The sequence below is a fragment of the Calonectris borealis genome, chromosome 13 (assembly GCF_964195595.1).
Source record: "Calonectris borealis chromosome 13, bCalBor7.hap1.2, whole genome shotgun sequence".
NCBI lineage: Eukaryota > Metazoa > Chordata > Aves > Procellariiformes > Procellariidae > Calonectris > Calonectris borealis.
In genome coordinates, this window is record NC_134324.1 from 20,152,261 (window position 1) to 20,171,932 (window position 19,672).

Genomic DNA, 19,672 nt, shown 5'->3' on the forward strand with positions numbered 1-19,672 from the left:
CTTCCTATTGGGGAGTGCTCTTTACTGGAATTTTACCTGGTAATTCAGCGGAGCAGGAAAAGCATCCTGTTATTGGTGTAAGGTTCGAAGTATGTTGAACTTTTCTTCCCTCACATCTCTTTACCATTCCGGTGACTCTTTTCTTGGCAAGTTGTTTCACATGAACATGAAACATTTACAGGTCATTTCAAGACCAGGCATTGATGCAACAGTGGGACCAAAAGGTAGCAAAGGATTGCCGGGACCTCCAGGAGCCAAAGGGGAGCGTGGATTCTCTGGTAGGCCGGGCCCACCTGGCTTGCCAGGTTCTCCAGGTAGGAGTGTAAGCATTAAAGTAAGTTGTATGCTCGAATGCCTGAATGGATATTTAGCTTCACAGTCTTTTCACGCGCCTATTGACAGATGGACTGAGCAGAAAGTGAAGGCAGAACTATTTAGAGCTACCTTTGAGCTTGAAGGGTAGCCCTTAGCTTATGGGGATAATATGAGGAATTCTGAACATTCATTGCCCCTGCTGTGGTGAACAGAGGATGCTAATCATCAAGGCTGTCAAACAGATACTAGCTTAATGGTCTGAGGGGTAGTTTATCTCATATCACTTACCTATAATTTACGTTATCCACTGCTTACACAGAGAAAGTATTGTGTACCAGAAGTCTGGTACCTGGCCATCAAACCTAGTCTCTGCTGTACATTGGCCAGTAATGAAGGAGGAGATGATCTGAGTCTACAATGGGGGTGAGCGGTGACACTTGTATTTGCCTTATACACACAGAGAGAAGAATATTATGATTCTAATGTTACAGCTTGTAAATGTTCTTTTTTCCATCAGTACTTCCTTTCATTATTCATGTTTTATGGTTTTTTTCATCATAAACTTAGTTGTTGAGTCTCAGGTCAATTTTTCAAACAAAAATTTCTGAAAATGCAAAATGTGCATATGTCAAACACTGCACATTAACATATAGTTTGATTCCATAAAAGAAATGTTATGGAGTACTTACATGGAAAGACACAGTCTTATCTGTAGCATGTTATTCATTGTATATCATTGTCATCCGTGCAAAAAAGTGATTTAAACCTTTGAGCTCTCAATGAACTAAGTTCTTCCCATCTTAGGGATCACTACTGTTGGACCTCCTGGTCCACCTGGCTTACCTGGTGAGAGAGGACAGAAGGGAGATCCAGGTTTACCTGGAGTTTCTATTCCTGGGCAACCAGGACTTGATGGACCACGAGGACCTCCAGGACCACCAGGTCCCCCAGGGCCACCTGCACCATCTGTTCCTCCTGGTAAGTGATGACCACACAGACAGCAAGTAGAAGAGACTGAACAGCTTTGACATTCATTCTTTTTTTTTTTTTCCTTTTTTTTTTTCTTTTCTTTTTTTTTTTAATTCTACCTCCAAAGATGTAGTTTATCAGCAGCTGAAGCCCGTGAGATTCCAAGCTATTTGTATACCTTCTCCAGGTTTCTCCCATTGCAAATCAGGACATTTGTAGAACTCTAACCTTAAGGACAATTACAGAATTTGGGAATTCAATGGTGTGAGTTGCAGTCTGGCTTTATCATGCCTCTTTCTACCTCAAATGAGCCCTGCTGTGACTTATCTGTGAGATTCAGCCAGACTGGAGGAGAAGAAATCTTGTCAGACTTAAGGGACCTTTGTGCTAACTCACGGAATAATGACAGTCCCCCAGGGTCAAGCAGATTTGGCCCAGATGTAAAAAATCAAGTATTTTTCCAATTTATGTTACATCCTATTTAATCCAACTAATGAAAGTTACATTAAAATTTGTGCATAAAGCAGGAAGTAATCACTTTGACAGTGTCTTCACTAAATTTAGCTTTCATTATATGATCTAAAAAATTCTTGGAGGTAATATTCCCTGCTAAGAGCTGTGATACCGGAGAATCAAAGGAGTAATTTTTCACAGAATTCCAGGTTCATTTGATAAATATTCTAGTGTGTAGACCACACAAAATTAGCTTGGGAGTGGACACTTTGGATGAAGGCTTTTAGCTCCGTTTTGATACAAAGGGAGTTGGGATATGAGAACTGGAAAGCTGTAAATGGAGGGGGCTAACATGGTTCAGGGAGGAATTTAGCGGCTAGATGGCATTGGCATCTTAAGTCCCCTCACTCTGATGATATTTCATACGCGTGCTTTTATGATATGAGGCTGAATAGCAGAATGTAGCGTAGAGATGAAAGTGTCTAGGCTGTGGGAAGTAGTGGGAGAGAGTGGAGGTTGTGAAGCAAAACTGATGATTGTTGTGTAATATCACTGATTGTTTCCTTTTGAGTTTGGATTATATTGGTGGGTTTTCATTAGCAGTCCTCTGTCGGAATTGCCAAAATGTTTGGTCTGTGGTTGTGGGGGTATATTAGAATATCCATACAAATACTAGGAAGTACATTTTTGTACTGAATACATGTATTTAGTGCTGCTGTCTGTCTAACACAATTTGATCATTAAACGTCTCCCGATTCTCCTTAGGTGAAGAGTTATGTGAGCAGGGGCCGCCAGGTCCTCCAGGAATTCCAGGACAACAAGGTTTTGCAGGGGAGCGAGGCCAAAAAGGTGCAGTGTCATGGCTATCTTGTTTTTTCTTTTTTTTGTTAAAGTTTGTTAAACAATGTAAAGCCTGCACTAAATAAGGATAAACAGTGTCTCTTCCCAGTAGGGTTGATGCAGATATTTTCTGTTTCTGAGTAAGAAAGCTGGGTTTTTTGAGCGTAGTATAGTCCCTCATCTAGTGTTAAAGCACAGGAATCTCAAAGTGGCTGAGGGTACAACCAGTGCTAGGGCCTAGCGTGGATCCTGATTAAAGTAAAATGGAACTTCAGGTTTATGAGAACCTCCCAGGTAGATAGAAACTAAGTGCTTTGTAACAGCAGTTGCCAACTCTATGTGAAAAAGTTTTATACTTACTTCATGAATAAACTTGACAGTTTTTATGGAAAGCAACATTGCAATTATAAATGCAAGATTCCTAATTTGAGTTGATCAATCTACAATGAGTTTGTTTGTTTGGTAAGCAAAAGACAGACATCTTTAATGTGTATCCTTGTTTCCAAAAAGACAACCTTGCAATGAGGATGCTGATATGGGTAAGTGAGAATCTTTTCCTAGATCAACCATGGACATCCTAGATGACTTTGGGCATCTCACTTGATTTTGTACTCCTTTCAAACAGAAGTCTTTTTTCTCATGGAGATTGTAAGGATTGATTAATTAATTAACCTAAATGAGGTGCTTAAATACTACATTGACAAATGTCAGAAAAATCTGTATATGAATGAAATTCCTAAGCTTCTTGAAACGATTCTTTTTTCTTTTTTTTTTCTTTTTTTTTCTTTTTTTTTTTTTTTAATGAAATAAGTTTGGCCTAATGTCAGATCAGTGAATCATTCCCAGTGTTTATTTTGCACTCTTGGAGTTTAATTGAAGTTTGGGATTTTGATATATGTTTTAGAGTTGTACTTTGAAGTGTCAGGTACATACTTTAGAAGAGGACACTTTTGTGGAGGAAAAAAGTCCACAGTTTTATTTTTTATCATTGAAAGCATTTTTTTTTAATTTATTTGAATTTATTTTGCACTATCCTAAAAAAATTCTAATCATATCTGATATTGGTTGCCTGACTCTAGCAACCAAAAAGCTTCAGTTTGGCTTTCATGGGGGAAGCCGCCTAATATTTAAGCAATCATATAATTACGTAAAATAGTCGTTTTGGACTTGGAATTATAGATCAGTGGCAAGCAAACAATTTCTGTTGTGCTGAATTCTTTTAATGTTTTCTAAGATCTGATGCTCAAGTATGCTTTTTCAATGCAAATCTTTTTAGGTGATCAAGGAGACACATGCTTCAATTGCATAGGAACTGGAATAACTGGGCCTCCTGGGGAGAGAGGACCACCAGGACTTCCAGGCAGTCCAGGTAAGGCTGTAGTCTTCACTATTTTGCTTAATATATTCTATAAAGTTGCTTTTGTATCTGAGTACCTGTGTATAATGCTAATGATGTATCTGTGTATTGTGTACAAATTCAGATACACGGCTGCCAGCTCCAGTATATAGTTGGTGCATGTCCTGTTTTGCACACTTGGGGAGTGTTAGGAACAAACAGGCTGGATATGTATAAAACAATCACTCATTTTTTGAAAATCTAGTCTTTCAAAAAAAAAAAATCCTCTGATCAAAGACAGACTTGCAAGCATTCTGCATATTGAAGGTTTATAGCCTGCTATAGATTTAACTGAAAGAGAGAAATTAACTTCTACTACTTGCTACTCCTGAAATGGTAGAGGAGCTAGAGTTTTTTAAAAGTGTGACATTTTTTGACACAAGTGATTTACCTTAAGAGTTGCAAGTTTTGTGCTGCTCAAATAAAATCAAGCTCTCCAAAAAAAACCCAGACTAAACCTTGCCTGGTTTTAAAACAACTTAGCTATTATCTTATGCAAACAGCATGCTTAATATTTACAGCTTCTACAGTTTTATGTTTTTCTTTTATGTTTTTCTGCGCTACTCAGGTTCTCCTGGTTTTCCTGGACCAAAAGGTGAAAAGGGGCTTCCTGGATTAACTGGCCTTGTAGGGCCACCAGTAAGTGGTGGTGTTATGTTCTGCTGGGAAAACAGTGTCTCATTTGTCTTGCATGTTTGGTAGATCTGTGCACAGTAGATATGAATTCTTGTCTAATACTTCTTTTTTCGTCCATAACTAGCTTGAATGCATAATTCTTATATTGTGGCAAACTCAGAGAGGGAGTGAAAGAAAAACTAAAATGCTTTTTTTTTTTTCTTTTCTTCCCCCTCAGGGATTCCCAGGGTCCCCAGGTGCTCCTGGAAGACCTGGTCCTAAAGGAGACCCAGGGGATGTCCTGACTTCTCCAAGAATGAAAGGTGACAAAGGAGACCCTGGCTTCCCAGGACCTCCAGGTCTTCCTGGCATAGATGGCACTCCTGGACGAGATGGACTGCCAGGTCTACCTGGCCCTAAGGGGGAACCTGTGAGTTCCATTTTGTGCTGTCTTTGATTGGACAGATGTTTTGGGAAGTCTTAGATGCATTTGACATAGTGCAGATAAGAGGACTGGCAAATGCACTTTTTCCTGAATGTGACTAACACAGTAATTCTCTTCAGTAGATGCCAATCTAGTGATGATATACAGAGGTACTCCCTGAATCTGTCAATGCCTCTAAAAATAAGCTGAGACTTCTCTTGGATAGTGTCAGATGGTCCCTTCTGCCATTGTCTACATTTCACCTATGTAACGTGAAAAAATTAAGTAGCCAGGTTTAGACCTTATCTCTACCATGTTAGTAAGATGTAGGCAGCTAATGGCCTTGAGAGCTAGAAGGATGGAAACTGCCAGAGTTTCAAAACAGAAGCAATGAAACACTTTACTCCTTTGATAGTAAATACATGTTCCTCTTTCTCATCCTGCTCTTCCTTTTTTCAGGGCAGTGTTGCATTCAAAGGAGAAATGGGTATTCCAGGTGATCCAGGACTACCAGGTCTTCCTGGAGACAAAGGACTTCCTGGACCTCCTGGTTTTGGTCCACAAGGTTCACCTGGTGAAAAGGGCATCCAAGGTGTATCAGGCCGTCCAGGGCCTCCTGGAGTTCCTGGTGAGTTGGTCTCCGTGTGCTATTGAACAAAAGCTGTAAAATCAAATTTTATCCTTTTGCTCTGGATAGTTCTAAACATAATGCTGCTTTTAAGCTTTTCCCAAAGGCGTTGTAAGACCTAGTGTTTATAAGCTCCCTTACTGAAGGTCATCACAGAATCGCAAAGTGAGCAGAATTTGTGCTGTGTTACTATAGGCACATGACTCACCCTTCTGTTCTGACCTCTAGAGAAGCTTCTCCTTCTCAACTGACTATAGTGGAAATGCATTGTAACTACCATCTGGCTTATGCTTAATAATACTGCAACTACAACAGCTTTTGAAAACAAGGGTTTGCTTTGAACAAGTTTGCTTTTGTTACTTTCTTGTCAACTACGCAGATCCTGATCAAGTTGTGCTGGTATCAGCTATGGAAAATACAATTCACGTGATGGTACCTGGGAGGAAGCTAAAAAAATAACATTTCAGGAAAACTGCCTTAATATTAAACAATGCTTCTAAGCATACAAGAGCTGTATGGGGCTTAGGGGCAGATAGCCTATTGGGTAAAGTGTTGCTGGTGTTTAAGTTCTTTGTAAGCTTGGGATGTGGCTAGCATCTTTTTCTGCTCAAAAAAGAACAGAAAAGAAACTCCTACTGAGTGATACATATTTATTCTTTTTGGTTTTAGGTCCAAAAGGTGATCCTGGCCAGACTATTACAGAACCAGGAGTTCCTGGACCCCCTGGTCCTCCAGGAAGAAATGGTGACCCAGGTCTTCCAGGTAAAGCAGCAACTAGATATCCAGGGAATTCCAAGAGCTTTTTATTTGGACTGATTGTTGATAACTATGTTGATTTTCTTTTTACAGGAGATCCTGGTCAGCCAGGTCAGCGTGGCTTATCAGGCATCCCAGGTGCAAAGGGAGAGCCAGGTATTCCTGGCATTGGACTTCCAGGTCCACCAGGCCCAAAAGGTATGTTTACAGCCATTTTACTAGTATTGTACTGGCTAGAAGAGGGAACATAGAGGGTTGTGTCTCTTCACTTTTTCCTAGTGAGTCGATTTCTGTCTCTAGAATCCTTTAAAAAATGTTTGTCTTGAATTTATATATCTTTAATAATAGTTGCAGAAGTATCAGGATAAAAACCTGCTGAGCTGTACAGAGTATACCCTGCTGTTCACTGTACTGCTCCTTCATGGTAGCTTACATTTTTCAGTAAACCAAGGACACAAAAGCAAATGGGTAAAAATTTGGGAAGTGATGAGTGTTTGAGCTTGAATCAATAAATGATCTCCAAATGCTGCCTCAAGATGTTAATGTTTCTGATGTGAACTGTTTGTAATTTTTGTTAGAGCACACAGCATGGGGAGTGCCCTCCTCTGAGAGGAGTCCCAGAGATTCTCTGTAGCAAAGGAAGTATACTCAGAAGTTATCTCAGCCAAACGGGTACCCCTCAAGTATGCTTGAGCATAGCACAGAACCTCTTTTCAGAGATTAATTTTCACGGGCCCTAAGCATTTCTGGAAGAGTTGTTCTAATGCTCTCTGGTGTCCCCTTCTCTGCTGCCCTAACCTCCATGTCATGTGTAGGTTTCCCAGGGACTCCAGGCCCCCCCGGAGCTCCAGGAACTCCAGGTCGCCCTGGTCTGGATGGACCTCCTGGACCACCTGGTTTCCCAGGACAAAAGGTCTGTGTTTGCTTGTTTAATATAAAACTTCACTTTCTTAGAGGTTCTTGTGCGTTAGTGGGAAGTTAGTGGGGAGGATTTCACCTCTTGTCGTCAGCTTTTGATGGTGGGGAAGTCACATTCTCTACTTGAGGTTTGAGTGAGGGTAGGAAAAAGGAAATTGAACTCTAAGATGGTGGGCATTTTTCCTTTGCTACTTTAACATTTTTAGGAGACGCTAAACTTAGAAAACCTCCTTTTGAAAAATTTGTTGATTTGTTACAGGGGGATCGTGGATTTGGAGTTCCAGGACCACCTGGACCCCCAGGACCACCAGGCACAAAAGGAGTTCAAGGACCTAAAGGTGATCCTGGCTTCCCAGGAAACCCTGGTCTCCCAGGACGGGCAGGTTTTGACGGAACTCCGGGGCCCAAAGGTATGGAGAACTCTCCCCTTTTCTGTTGTCTATTGAACTTTAAAAAATGAAGACACGCTGGGAGTCATATGGCAGTTAAATACAAGCAGTGCTGACTTTAGAGCAGTTACTTCAGGGTCCCATTTTTCCAAATCAGAGACACCTGTGTAAATGGAAGCTTGTGTTCTCAAAAGACAAGCAAGCAAGGGAGTAAATACCAGTTTGTGGGTCAGTATCTGAAAGTCTGTATTCTAAAGACAAATCATGTTAACATGGGGGTAAAACTTTTTCAATAGAATAATTGTCATTTAGATGCACTGTGCTTCAACTTGCAGAGGGTTAGCAATTCACAAATTCCTAGTGTTAATTATTGTCTGTATTGAACTGCAGAGCATGCCTGGTTTGCTGGAGAGCATCTGTTGAGTTTGATGTGGATTATGATGCAATAACATGTCTCTGTGTAGCCTAGAAATGTAAACTGCATGCATTCCACACAGAGTGAGGACAAATCTCTGGCTTTCAGAAATAGCCTCTGAAGTCTGTTTTTTCCTGCGTCAGATCCATATTTGTTTGCATGCAAGGACGAGATTTCACTCTGCTTCTGAAAGCCAATATCTCTGAACTGAGTTCACTATTTAACTAAACAAGGGTGTTCTTTTAGGTGACCCTGGACCAAGTGGACCACCAGGACTCCCAGGCCCACCAGGCATCCCTGGCATTGGTGGTCAAGGTCCACCTGGATCTCCAGGACCTCCAGGTCCTGTTGGCCCCCCAGGTAAAAGTCGCATGAATTGTACCCTTAGCTTATTTCTGGCATAACAAAAAAGCAGGTACACAGGACATTGAAGGTCCTACTGAACAGATAGGCAAGGAAAGATAGAGACTTCATGTCTATTAGCTTGGCTGTCTTGCCAGTCAAGCGGGCAAAACTTGGTACATCATGTTTTTTACTGTAATTAGAAGTGGAATTACATTCAGCCCTGCCTTTTGCACAACTTAGAGAGGTCTCAAAGGTGTAAAAGCCCACTTTGGAGAAGACTTGGAGCCTCAGCAGAAATTCTAGAAATTGTTGTGCATGGATAGCGACAAAATCTCTTTTAAAGGGTTTATCACAATACTGTTCAGGACAAGACAGAAGGGAGCACAATGTCAGTGCAGAGGTTTTGGGGATACAGAAGAGGAGAAAAGCTGCCTTTAGCTGCCTGTACTGTGCTGTCATTACATTGCTTTCAAATAGTAAGATGGTTCTTAAATTCCAAAGCAGTTTTCTAGCTTACCAAACTGTATTTCAAATTCACTGGCTGAGAGGTATTTTTAAAGAACTTTTTCACATTATTATCTAGAAAATTAATTTCTGTACAATGCTATTTGTCCTCCCTCTACTTACATGGTGAGTGCAAAATCAAGGGAGTAATTCAGATCCTCCCTGATGTGGCTAGGCGCTCTTTTTTTTTTTCCGAATGGAAGTTGAAACGCAATTTAACTCAGTTAATGTGGAAAGGAAGAAAGCATAAATATTCCAAACTAGCTGGTTCATTGTTTTGTAGAGGAGAAAATATTCTCCAAGTAGTGACGTGATACTGTTTTAACAAAAGCCTGTCAATAAAAGAGGTCATGCACATTCATCTTGTCATAAGCACACCTGGAAAAGAGATTTAGAATTCCTCTTACAGAAACCTCTGAGTTCTGGGGTTCCTGATTCCCTCACACACTTTTCTTCTGCAAAACCAACAAGTTTTATGATAGTCTTAAAGTAGATTGACAAAGTAGAATCTAAGGATAGTGATAATTAGGAATATGTCTCTGAAGGGACTTTGATTGTCTTTTGTCTAAAATGACTGGTGACTGATGAAGACATGAACTTGTTCCATCTCTGTGCACAAAGGGTACATGTGCATGCATACACATCATTGTATTCACAAGGTTTTTTTAGGGAAATTCCTTTTCCCCTTCGTTCAGTGAATGGGCTTGCTGTGCACCAGCTCCTGATGTTGCAAATGTGTGGCAGTCACCACAGTGAGAACATTCTCTGCGGACTTGAGCATGCCTGCCGCTGAAGCATTTCAAAACCCATCTGGTTCTTGCCATGCCTGTGTGACTGTTTACGTTGCATGTTTGTGAGCTACACTTTTTGAATTTGTTTGTATGCCAGCACTGGGATTGGCATTGTTCGCAATGCATGCTGAAAAATAATTCATGGCCCCCTGTAAGACCATGGGTCACAGATTGGTTGATCATATTCAGATTTTTATGGACTGTGAGCTGAGATTCAGCAAAGTGCTTAACTTGAAGGTAGGCAAGCACTTGAGTAAGTAGGCCCATGGAGTTTGAGTTCTACTCACATGTATAAAGTGTGGGTCATGTTTAAGTATATTTTTTCACAAGTTTCCCGGTGGGGAAAGGAATGTGTGGTTGCTGCACCAGCAAGCCTTGAATGTGTCCAGTATTAAGAGGTAGGGACAGAAGGGGTCACAGAAGTTCCCTGAGACAGCAGGTGGGTCCTCTGCCTGGCTTACTGTGCTTACTATACCGTCCTGAATCTATGGTTGCACTCGAGGCTGAACTGAAACAGAAGGCAACACGCGTGTGTATTTGGGGTGGGATGTATTAGTATGCATTTGAATATTTCATCCAATGCATGTTCTTTCGTCTTCCTGTAACATCTCTTCTGGTGTTAGCCAGAATTTGATTTCATGTGATCACTGATTTATTCTGCAAAATATCAATTTTGACAAATGCACAATTAGTACTAGAGTTGGTGGATTTGAAATGCTTATATTTTCACTCTTCGTGTCTGTACTGACTAATCATTGTGGCTACTAACAGCATGGAGGCTCTGAAGTCTAGTGCATATTTGAAGGTCCCTCTTGAGAAGTCCTTGTTATTTCCCTTGGCACTGCTATTTCTCTGTTTTGTGCAGAATGCCTTACATTCCCATCTCCAATCCCTTGTTTGTTTTACTAGGCTGTTTTAATTCTGTTCCTTTATGCAACATTAGGGTAAAGTTTCTGGGGCTCTGTTTTTCAGGTAATTTGGAAAATTCTTGAAAGGATTTCCCTGTTCAGAATTTCCTTTCTCTGCACCACCATTTCTTCAAATAGTTTGCAGTAACTTAACATTCTTCTTTTTTTGAATATGTAACAAATTACTTCATAATTTATTGTATTGTCTATATTGTTCTAATTATGATATGGTTACATTTTTGAGAATCAGAAATTCAATTGGGATTAATTTTTATTTGAAAAAGTATCTTTACCATTCTAGATATGAAGTTTGTCCTAGTATTGGGTTATGTATTATTTTCTCTTTTTTTTTTTTTTTTTCCCTGCTTGCTGATAGAGACCCCTTAAACACAGAGCATGTGCAGTCCCTATCCATCCTCTGGTACTGTTTTTTCTCTGCAAAGTAGGCAGTTCCAGGCACATGACACCATAGTTTAATGCAGTGATAAGCTGCTGCCAGAGAAACATGCTTATCATTAAATAAATGGAAGCCTACGGCCTATGCAGTCAAGAAAACTTGATCTGCCTTTTTAGTGTGCAAAGAACACATCATGACATCACTCCTAAACTTGTTCCTGCAGTTGAGAGTGGGGATCCCCCTTACAGACTTACAGAGTAATACTGCCTTGTAGTTACTTATGAGGTTTTGGCATGGTGTTGTCATAATCTCAGTAGACTATGTTAGGGCATGTAACATGCAATATACTATCTCTGTAGGTGTAACAATGTAAATTTGCATAATAGAACTAGAAGAATGGGGAAAAAATTATTTAGAGGTTTTTTGTGTTATAAAGAAGCAGCATCTTTTGAAAATCCCCATTTGAAGGGATTTACCAGAATGTGATGCAGATCAACAAGAAGCTGATTGGTAGGATGTACTCTGGTGTTCAGAAGGTGTCCAAGCCAGTATCTGGTAATGAGAGTTTTGTGTAAGAAACAGTTCAGAAAAAACTTGTTCCCCAGTTGCAAAGAGAATACTAGACAAGGAGAGAAGGAAAAATACTTTTATTTTTAAAATGTACCATCAATATTTAAAAATATCTCACTGAGTTTCTTGTTTCTGCATACAGTGGTGGCTCCACTTTGAAAAAGACCCCCAGGTTTCCTTGCAGTCTGGTTTCTTTGTACTTAGATCTGTTTTCGGTAACTTTAGGTAGATTTTTTCTTTGTTCTAATCTGTATGTGCTTTATTTTGTTTCCTAACTTAACGACTATTACAACTCCTTACTGCTACCTGTCTCAACTTCCTGATGAGCTCTAACTCGTTGGCTTTTGAACCTCAGGTTCCCCAGGTACTGTGGTTTCTTTACCAAAGCCTTTTCTTAACTTCAGATTTAAAAATAATCCTTTTTTGTTAGCTACATTTCCAGAATGAGCATCTTCACTGATACAGTGCACTGGAGGGAAACAAGCTGTCTGCTTGCTTCAGCAGTGCCTCGAGCTCAGTATCATTAGCATTAACCAATCTAAAGCATATTTTGACAATTCATATTTTTCATTCAGGGAAATGTAATGCAATGCAGAATTTTACTCTCCTTCAAAAATATTCAGCTGATGTTATCTTAGAATGTAGTAAAATGGAATCATCAATGGAAATACACTTGTAAGAATCTCAATACTTAATGATAAAATACAAACCAGTCTAATCAATCTTGGCTTTTTGTTTTGTTAAGCAGACTTAAAGGGTTGTTGAAGAGTTTTGTTGTTTTCCTTTTGAGATTTTTTTAATTGCATTTGCTACAACTTGGTAAAATTTTAGTAATGCTTCTCTTCAGGAGAATATGGCCTTTTAACACCTGGAAGCCATTAAAAAATAAATGGCTTTAGAAGAATTGCAGGGTTTTCATCAGTGCTAGGAATGGACTGCAGATAAAATTTAGCTATTCCTACAGTACTACGCCCAGAGACACACAGATCGCTGTCTTGCCTTACTTTTTGCTAAAAGATTGTGTCTTAACAACATTGTCTAGGGTTGCAGGGCATTCCAGGGGAGAAAGGGGATCCAGGTCCTCCAGGCTTCGACGTTCCTGGTCCTCCAGGTGACCGAGGAACCCCAGGATATCCAGGACCCCCTGGTCTCCCAGGGCCTCAGGGTTCACCTGGGCCACCTGGCCGGGATGGAATACCTGGATTTCCAGGTAAGTTCACATTTTTTACCTGTGGACAAAGACCAAACTGTAGTTACAGCTGGATGCTCTTTATGCTTGGGCATGCCAGCTTAATGAGCTTCAATGTTTATTCTATCCATTTAAAGTTGGATACATGTAACAATTGTATCTCATATTTAAAAAAAAAAATTATAACAATATTTGTTGCATTAAAATCCTTGTCACCTCTTCACTCTTCCCTGTAACTGGATTCAAATATTTTCCACGTTATTCTGTTTTGTAACTTTCAAATGTGACTTTGATCATCATTGTTATGACACTTTTCTAATTTATTTTGTGATTATTTTTTCTACAATTTAGAAATAGAATTTGTTTAAAGGAAATAATTACAAATGCTATCAGTTGGATCAAACATACAGTTTTAAATATTGATTTACTTATTCTGTGTGTTAGACTATTCAGTTAAGATAGTCTGTTTTGCTCTCTGGAATAGAAATCTCAAAAGTGAATTTTGAGAATCTCGGTCTTCGGATAGAGGGGGCGATACAAAAGATTCTAAAAGTAGTGTATTCCTAATTGTCTTTTTGGCTTTCAATAAATTCAAGTTTGCTTTCAAACAAGTATTTATGTTTCAAACCAGGGAACTAAACTTATTGGAGGTATAAATATGCTCTCTACCAAAAAGAACAGTGCATTGCAAATTTTCTTCCCAGGACTTAACTGTGGAAAATTTGGCACAATTTTCAAGTGTCATTTTATCTGATTTAGATCTATACAAGAACTAAGTGCTTGTAATTCCCTTAAAACGGGCTTTATATGCATGTGCTGGTTAATAAATACCATAGAGATGCAGGGAAGTAAAAATTAGGTAATGATAGGTTTTGAGTTTTTGTTCAGAATGACAATGGTGATTCAATGCATTTAGGTGCCAAAGGTGAGATGGGCGTCATGGGAGCTCCTGGTCCTCCAGGGCCTCCAGGAACTCCTGGAAGAAATGGCCTGCCTGGCTTGAAAGGTAATGTTTGTTTTATCTGCCCCTGAAGAGAATGCAGAATGCTGTTTTCCATGTCCTGTGTGGAAAGAGGCATTGTAATACTAACATCTAGATCGTCATTACTGGGATCTGCTTAGGTTATCTTTTTTTGACTGATGTTCAGAATTGCTTTGCAGTTTTAAGCCATAGCATTCAGTCACTCTTTTTTAATTGATGTCATGAATTGTTAGCTATTTTTAAAACATTACCTTTGGATTGATGGCATTGAAGTAGGGCAATATTTCTGAAGTATGTTGTGAAGTCTGCTTTAAGCAGCAGAAAGAAGAAAATCAGTAGCTTTGGGTTATGGAGTTATCCAGAATCAGCTCTATAGATATAACAGAGAAACTATTCTATCTACATTTTCCCAATCCCCTTGTTGGAGATGAATTTTTGAAGAGTTTGGTAGAAGAAAACCCACTCATCTCCCTAGAACAAGGAGGCTGTAAATCCAAAGCTGCTGTAGCCGTTGCAACTCCTCTGTGCTAGTGGTATAGTGTGGTGGGGCTCTGGGAGCTCTCTTGATGTGGGTCGTACAGACAGTTGCTTCCTCTGAGCTGGGCTGGCCAGAGCTGACAGACTGCAGCATACAGACATCCCCATGCAGTCCACTCACTCGGCTTTGTTCCAGGGCTTAAGATGCTGTGGAGAACCTTGCATAAACTGATTGATCATTTAGTGAATTCCAACTTCATGAGTAAATCATGGATTCCCTATGTAAGAAGAAGCATTACAAATATATTAGCTTACCTTAAGCATTATATTTTTTTCCCTTTTGTTGTCTGTACCTACTGTAGGTAATAATGGATTACCTGGTCCACCAGGGCCTCCTGGACTGGTAGGACAGAAAGGCATCAAAGGTGAAGCAGGCCTGCCAGGTCCACCTGGAAAAGTTGATCCAAAACAGCTAGGAGCAAAAGGAGAAAAAGGCGAGCCAGGTGTTCCAGGTACAGAACTTTGCATGTGGGTCTGGGGCGGTGGTTTGTCCTCTACAGATAAGTGACCTGTAACTGAATCCATTACATTCTTTCTTACAGTTCATTCTTTCTTATAGAAAAAACTAAACTCAGAATATGGAGATGGCTTAAGTTTCTCTTATTTTAGGCGTTTTTTTAAGTGATTCTATGGCCAGGTTACTCTGTATGGTTAGTTTGCAATGTCCTTGCTCATTAACTGTTACTATTCTTTGGCATATGGAGATACTGTAATAGTACTAAGGTGATTTCAGCAGGATTATGGTTCAGTCTTCTAGGTACTATTCCTAAGCATGATGAGAGATAGTTGTCATGGCTGCTGTGCTGGCTGCGTTCCTGCTGTCTCACAGGCCCTTGGGCCTTTGCCTTGTAGAATGGAATTGCACAGGTCATCTGCTCATGCATCACCTCCAGATTCTCCCTTTGGGTATCTCTGTGAGCTTACCCTCCCCTGAGCTAAATGTCATCTCTGTGTGTTCTACTTGAGAAGCTGACAGCCTGGAAGGTTTTCTCAGTTCACTCAAGTCTGTTTTCTCTCTCGCTTGCTTCCCCTCCCCTCCAAGGGTTCTGATGCTTCCTTTGAACTCTAATTTAGCCTTGAGAAGAGTAAAAATATTCTACCCTAGAGAGAACCAGAATGCCTTTCTCTAATGTTGGCCCAGCCGTTATTGTGCTAATTTATCTATTGTATTCATTTCTGTGAAGCCTAGGTAGGATCCTAAGACACTTACCTTTTTTTTTTCCTTTTTTTTTTTTCTTTTTCCCCCCCTCTGTTAAGTAAGAGCTGTAGAGGGCAGATTTAACTATGCCTGCACAAAGTTATTGTATGTATATATATATTGTGTGTATATATATATATATATAGTGTGTATATATATATAACCACATAGAATTTGTAAAAATCTGCTAAATACCTGCATTAATTTTTATAATATATCAGTCCCAAAATGCTTCTGATGTAGCAATGTAATTAAACATTTATATAAATAAACTGGATAATATAGAGAGGTTAGCATGGTGTCTGCTCATCCGAAAAGACAGTCCCTTCTGAATGAAGTGTATTGGCATTAGTCATAAAGTTACTTTTTCCTCTACTTACATATATTGTTCCTGTTCTGTAGTAATTTTAAACTTTCCAGAAGCAATATTTTGTGTTCTGTGATACTTCTTTTTGCTAAACTAGGGCGAATTATATTTACTGAAGAAAAATCCCTCTTTGGATCTTTATTCACCTATAGGTACATTTGATCTCTTAAGGTAAAAGAAAACATTCAGTAGTAGTAATAGTAATAATAATAAAATGTTTCTTTTTCCTTTGAGGTATTCCTGGTTTATCAGGACAGAAAGGTTATCAAGGTCTCCCAGGTGACCCAGGTCCACCAGGATTTAGTGGCCCACCAGGTGTGCCAGGATTGCCAGGTAAGTAAACAAGGCCTCAGATGGACTGTTTTGATATGTAAAAAATTGCATGCATTTTTATCACATGGGATTGGGATGTTAATCCAGGTATATCTAAGCAAAGCCTAGGGATTTACACTTAAAGCTGCAGCACAGTTGTGGGACATGTAAAGTCATTATCCAAACAGCATGCTTTGAACTCTTTCCTTCTAACAGACCCAAAAGCAGTTTTAAGCTGATCCCACTGAAGATTGGAATAGCTTTTAGGATTACTGGAAAAGTGCTTGCTGCTTGAGCATGACTGCAGGATCTGCCAACAGGACTTGCCAGTTTCATATGTTTATTTCTTCTATTATTAGTCATTATACTCGTACTTTGCAAATGGCCAAATGAATGTATTGCAAAGGCTGTCCGGATGTCACATCTTTGCTTTCAAGAATTGCAAGGATCAAGAAAACGAATTCTGTTTTGCACTGCTTCTTCCTACAGCTGTAACAAATTATCTGAAATCTTGAATCTTTGCTCACTACGTCTAATATAGGTCTTGCTCTAAATATCTTGTTGGGCTTGGGGAATTTTTTTAACCATCCAGGACTCAAACTAGTTTGAGCATTGTAGGTCGCATTTAATTCCATAATAGAAGCTAGTGAATACCTATGGCAGATGAGACAGAGATAATGTGTTCATTCTGCAGAACAACTCATGAGAGACCAAGTCACACCAATACTAAATTGTTTCAGATGGTTACTAAATCAGGCACTGAGATTTCATTAGACTAATCTTCAAAACAAAGAAGTAGTTGCCCTGATCAAATCTTGGATTAGAACAAACAAAGATGATGTTTAATATTTCACTACAAATGGGTGTGAAAAAGAATTTAGGAGCAGTATGAGGCCTAAAGCAACCCCAAATCCATTGCCTTTGTAATTAAATGACAAGCATATTCATATGAGAATGCATGAATATCAGAAACTTTTAATTATTGCCATTAATTAACGAAAAACACAACTTTCCTAGGCCTCAAGGGAGACACGGGGCTTCCTGGGCAGCCTGGACCAACAGGACCTCCAGGGTTAAAAGGTGTCATGGGAGAGATGGGTCTTCCAGGTTAGTTTCTGTGCTTGTATTTTACTTCATTTTGGCCACTGTTTTCCTTTTATATAGTACAAAGGTGGATCTTGTGTGCAGTATCTAGGAAAATATTTAAATGGCAATGCAAATGAATACATAAAGCCTTACATACGTATTTGTTGAAATAGTACATAAGAAATTGGAAATACCCATTAAAACAGAAAATGCAAATAGCAAATATATTGTAAATAGATATTACTTTAAAGTGCTTAGAGATGTAGAAGCAGACTGATCTACATTTTGTAACTTTCATCCTTTTCTGGTTTCTCAGAAAGTTCAGAAAAAACATGATTCTGTAAACCCACCTGTCAGAAGACAGGCATCAGAAACAAGCAAAAGGGGAAGGAGAAAGTGAATTCCGTTATTTAGAAAGATTGCTGAAACAAAAATTCCAGTTTCTGAGGATTCTAATATTAAATTGTGCCTAGATACTACAAAGAAATATTTGGATTTGTGTAAATTAAGAATTAAAAAAAGAAAGCTTAGAAATGTCATGCAAAAAGCTGTAAGAGATTTTAGATAATTGTTTTAGTTTGTTTTTAAAAATAAAAACACATTAGGTATTCAAAGCCAGCCAGTCAATTTGTTAGTGCTTTTTAGTTCAGTTGCTGTAATTTGAGTGATTTCACTAAACTACTGCAGAAGTTTTATTTATATTTATAAAAGCTGTATTTTTATATTTTGGACAGGTCCCCCAGGGATTAAAGGCAGCCAAGGAATAGCAGGACGTCCAGGGCAGCCTGGACCTGCAGGATTTCCTGGATTGAAAGGGGAGAAAGGAGACCCTGGTCTCTCAGGCATTGGTATTCCTGGTATCCCTGGACCAAAGGTACATTTACAAAATTCTTCAATAGAAAATTCCATGAGGAAATTAGATTCTGTGTTGATTTTTTTTTTTAAACTATAACTTAATGTGTATTATGTATAACCGTAAATATGTATATAAATATATTAATAACAAGCAGCATTGACTGTGGTTTGTTCTTTTCAGGTGGGAGCAAAAATTTCTAATTTTAAAGGTGAAAATATTTATATATAATTTAATCTGGTTAAAGGAGAAGATTGTTTACCAGACCTTTCAAGTTGGGTTCAGTTAGTGGCCAAGTCTGCACTGTGACACCCACTGACATTTTGGTAGTTGGTAGGGATTTATACAATTAATATCATTGTTCCCATGTCTAATTATGTAATTAATTCTAAAAAAAATTAAGACAATATGCATTTAAGAATAAATTACTAAGGAGCTGATATATCATGATTACTGGTGCTTAAAATTTTTAAGTCTATATAAAATATTTGCACTATCATTTACCTATATCATCCCTTCTGTTACCCACAAAAAAGTGACAAAAAGACTTACAGATATCTAACAGCCTTCACTGATTCCTTACAGTTGATGTTGAGCAGCAATTAATTTAGCAAAAACATTGCATAATTAAAGCTCCACAGATTTTTTTTTCTTCTGCATTATCATGGGGTAAAAATCTCTGTCTCTTCTGAAAGAAGAGATAACACTTTTTTCTTTAATGTAGGCCAGTTCTGAGGAAAAACTATGATACTCTGTATACAAAATTGTAGGGGAAAACTGTTAAAATCTTTACAATTGCTATTTCCAATTAATTTTCTGTGCGAGATGGTTAACATTAACTGGATATAAGGAGAAGTGTACACAATATAATGGTGACCTTTTTGTGATGGTAAGACTGGGAACATACAAGAAGGGCTGATTTATCTTACAAAGACTGGATTCTTATTTTTGCTTAATGTTTTCTAGGGTGATATTGGTTTGCCTGGATACCCAGGTAGTCCAGGCAGTAAAGGTATAGCTGGAAATCCTGGTTTGCCTGGATTTCCAGGCAATCCAGGTGCAAAAGGAGAACCAGGCCTTCCTGGATTCCCAGGTAATTCTGAACAGGATTTTTTAATTTTCCCTCTTGCTCTCCGATACTGGCATATACATCTAAAGACAGTGGGTAATTGGTGGAGGGTTGCAGCTTCTTTCAAAGTTTCTAGCAGTCGGCTGCTTCTAAGCTTTGTGCTGTTGGAATTGTCACTGCAGCAGTAAGTGTGTGAATGCATAACTTAAGAGTGCCTTCTGAAATTATTCATCTGCTCTGAGGGGTTGTAGCAGTTGTGTTAGCTAATGCTCTCCACTCCCCGCAACAGACTCTCACGTTCTCTGACCCACAAAATACCTGTGTTTGGCTCCATATTTTTCTTTCATGAATCAATAAAACGTGTCATCAGGAAAACTGGGCTTTTTTAACACATTTATTGTCTAAAAATATGTTCTAAAGAGAAATCTCTTCCTGAAATTAGGTTT

At 39.0% G+C, this 19,672-nt stretch overlaps 1 protein-coding gene across 1 annotated transcript in view; it reads left to right on the forward strand.

Annotated features, from left to right (window-relative positions):
- The window catches only part of COL4A5 (collagen type IV alpha 5 chain), a 62,010-nt gene that overhangs the window by 23,317 nt on the left and 19,021 nt on the right, over positions 1–19,672 (forward strand). Inside the window, exons 18-36 of the mRNA XM_075162433.1 lie at positions 182–314; positions 1,120–1,293; positions 2,503–2,586; positions 3,854–3,946; positions 4,542–4,612; positions 4,827–5,018; positions 5,472–5,640; positions 6,310–6,402; positions 6,490–6,594; positions 7,212–7,309; positions 7,574–7,724; positions 8,365–8,478; positions 12,676–12,843; positions 13,739–13,828; positions 14,644–14,793; positions 16,141–16,239; positions 17,236–17,325; positions 18,039–18,178; positions 19,124–19,250. Coding sequence (XP_075018534.1) covers positions 182–314; positions 1,120–1,293; positions 2,503–2,586; positions 3,854–3,946; positions 4,542–4,612; positions 4,827–5,018; positions 5,472–5,640; positions 6,310–6,402; positions 6,490–6,594; positions 7,212–7,309; positions 7,574–7,724; positions 8,365–8,478; positions 12,676–12,843; positions 13,739–13,828; positions 14,644–14,793; positions 16,141–16,239; positions 17,236–17,325; positions 18,039–18,178; positions 19,124–19,250 — 2,341 coding nt within the window. The remainder of the gene's footprint in view (positions 1–181; positions 315–1,119; positions 1,294–2,502; positions 2,587–3,853; positions 3,947–4,541; positions 4,613–4,826; positions 5,019–5,471; positions 5,641–6,309; positions 6,403–6,489; positions 6,595–7,211; positions 7,310–7,573; positions 7,725–8,364; positions 8,479–12,675; positions 12,844–13,738; positions 13,829–14,643; positions 14,794–16,140; positions 16,240–17,235; positions 17,326–18,038; positions 18,179–19,123; positions 19,251–19,672) is intronic.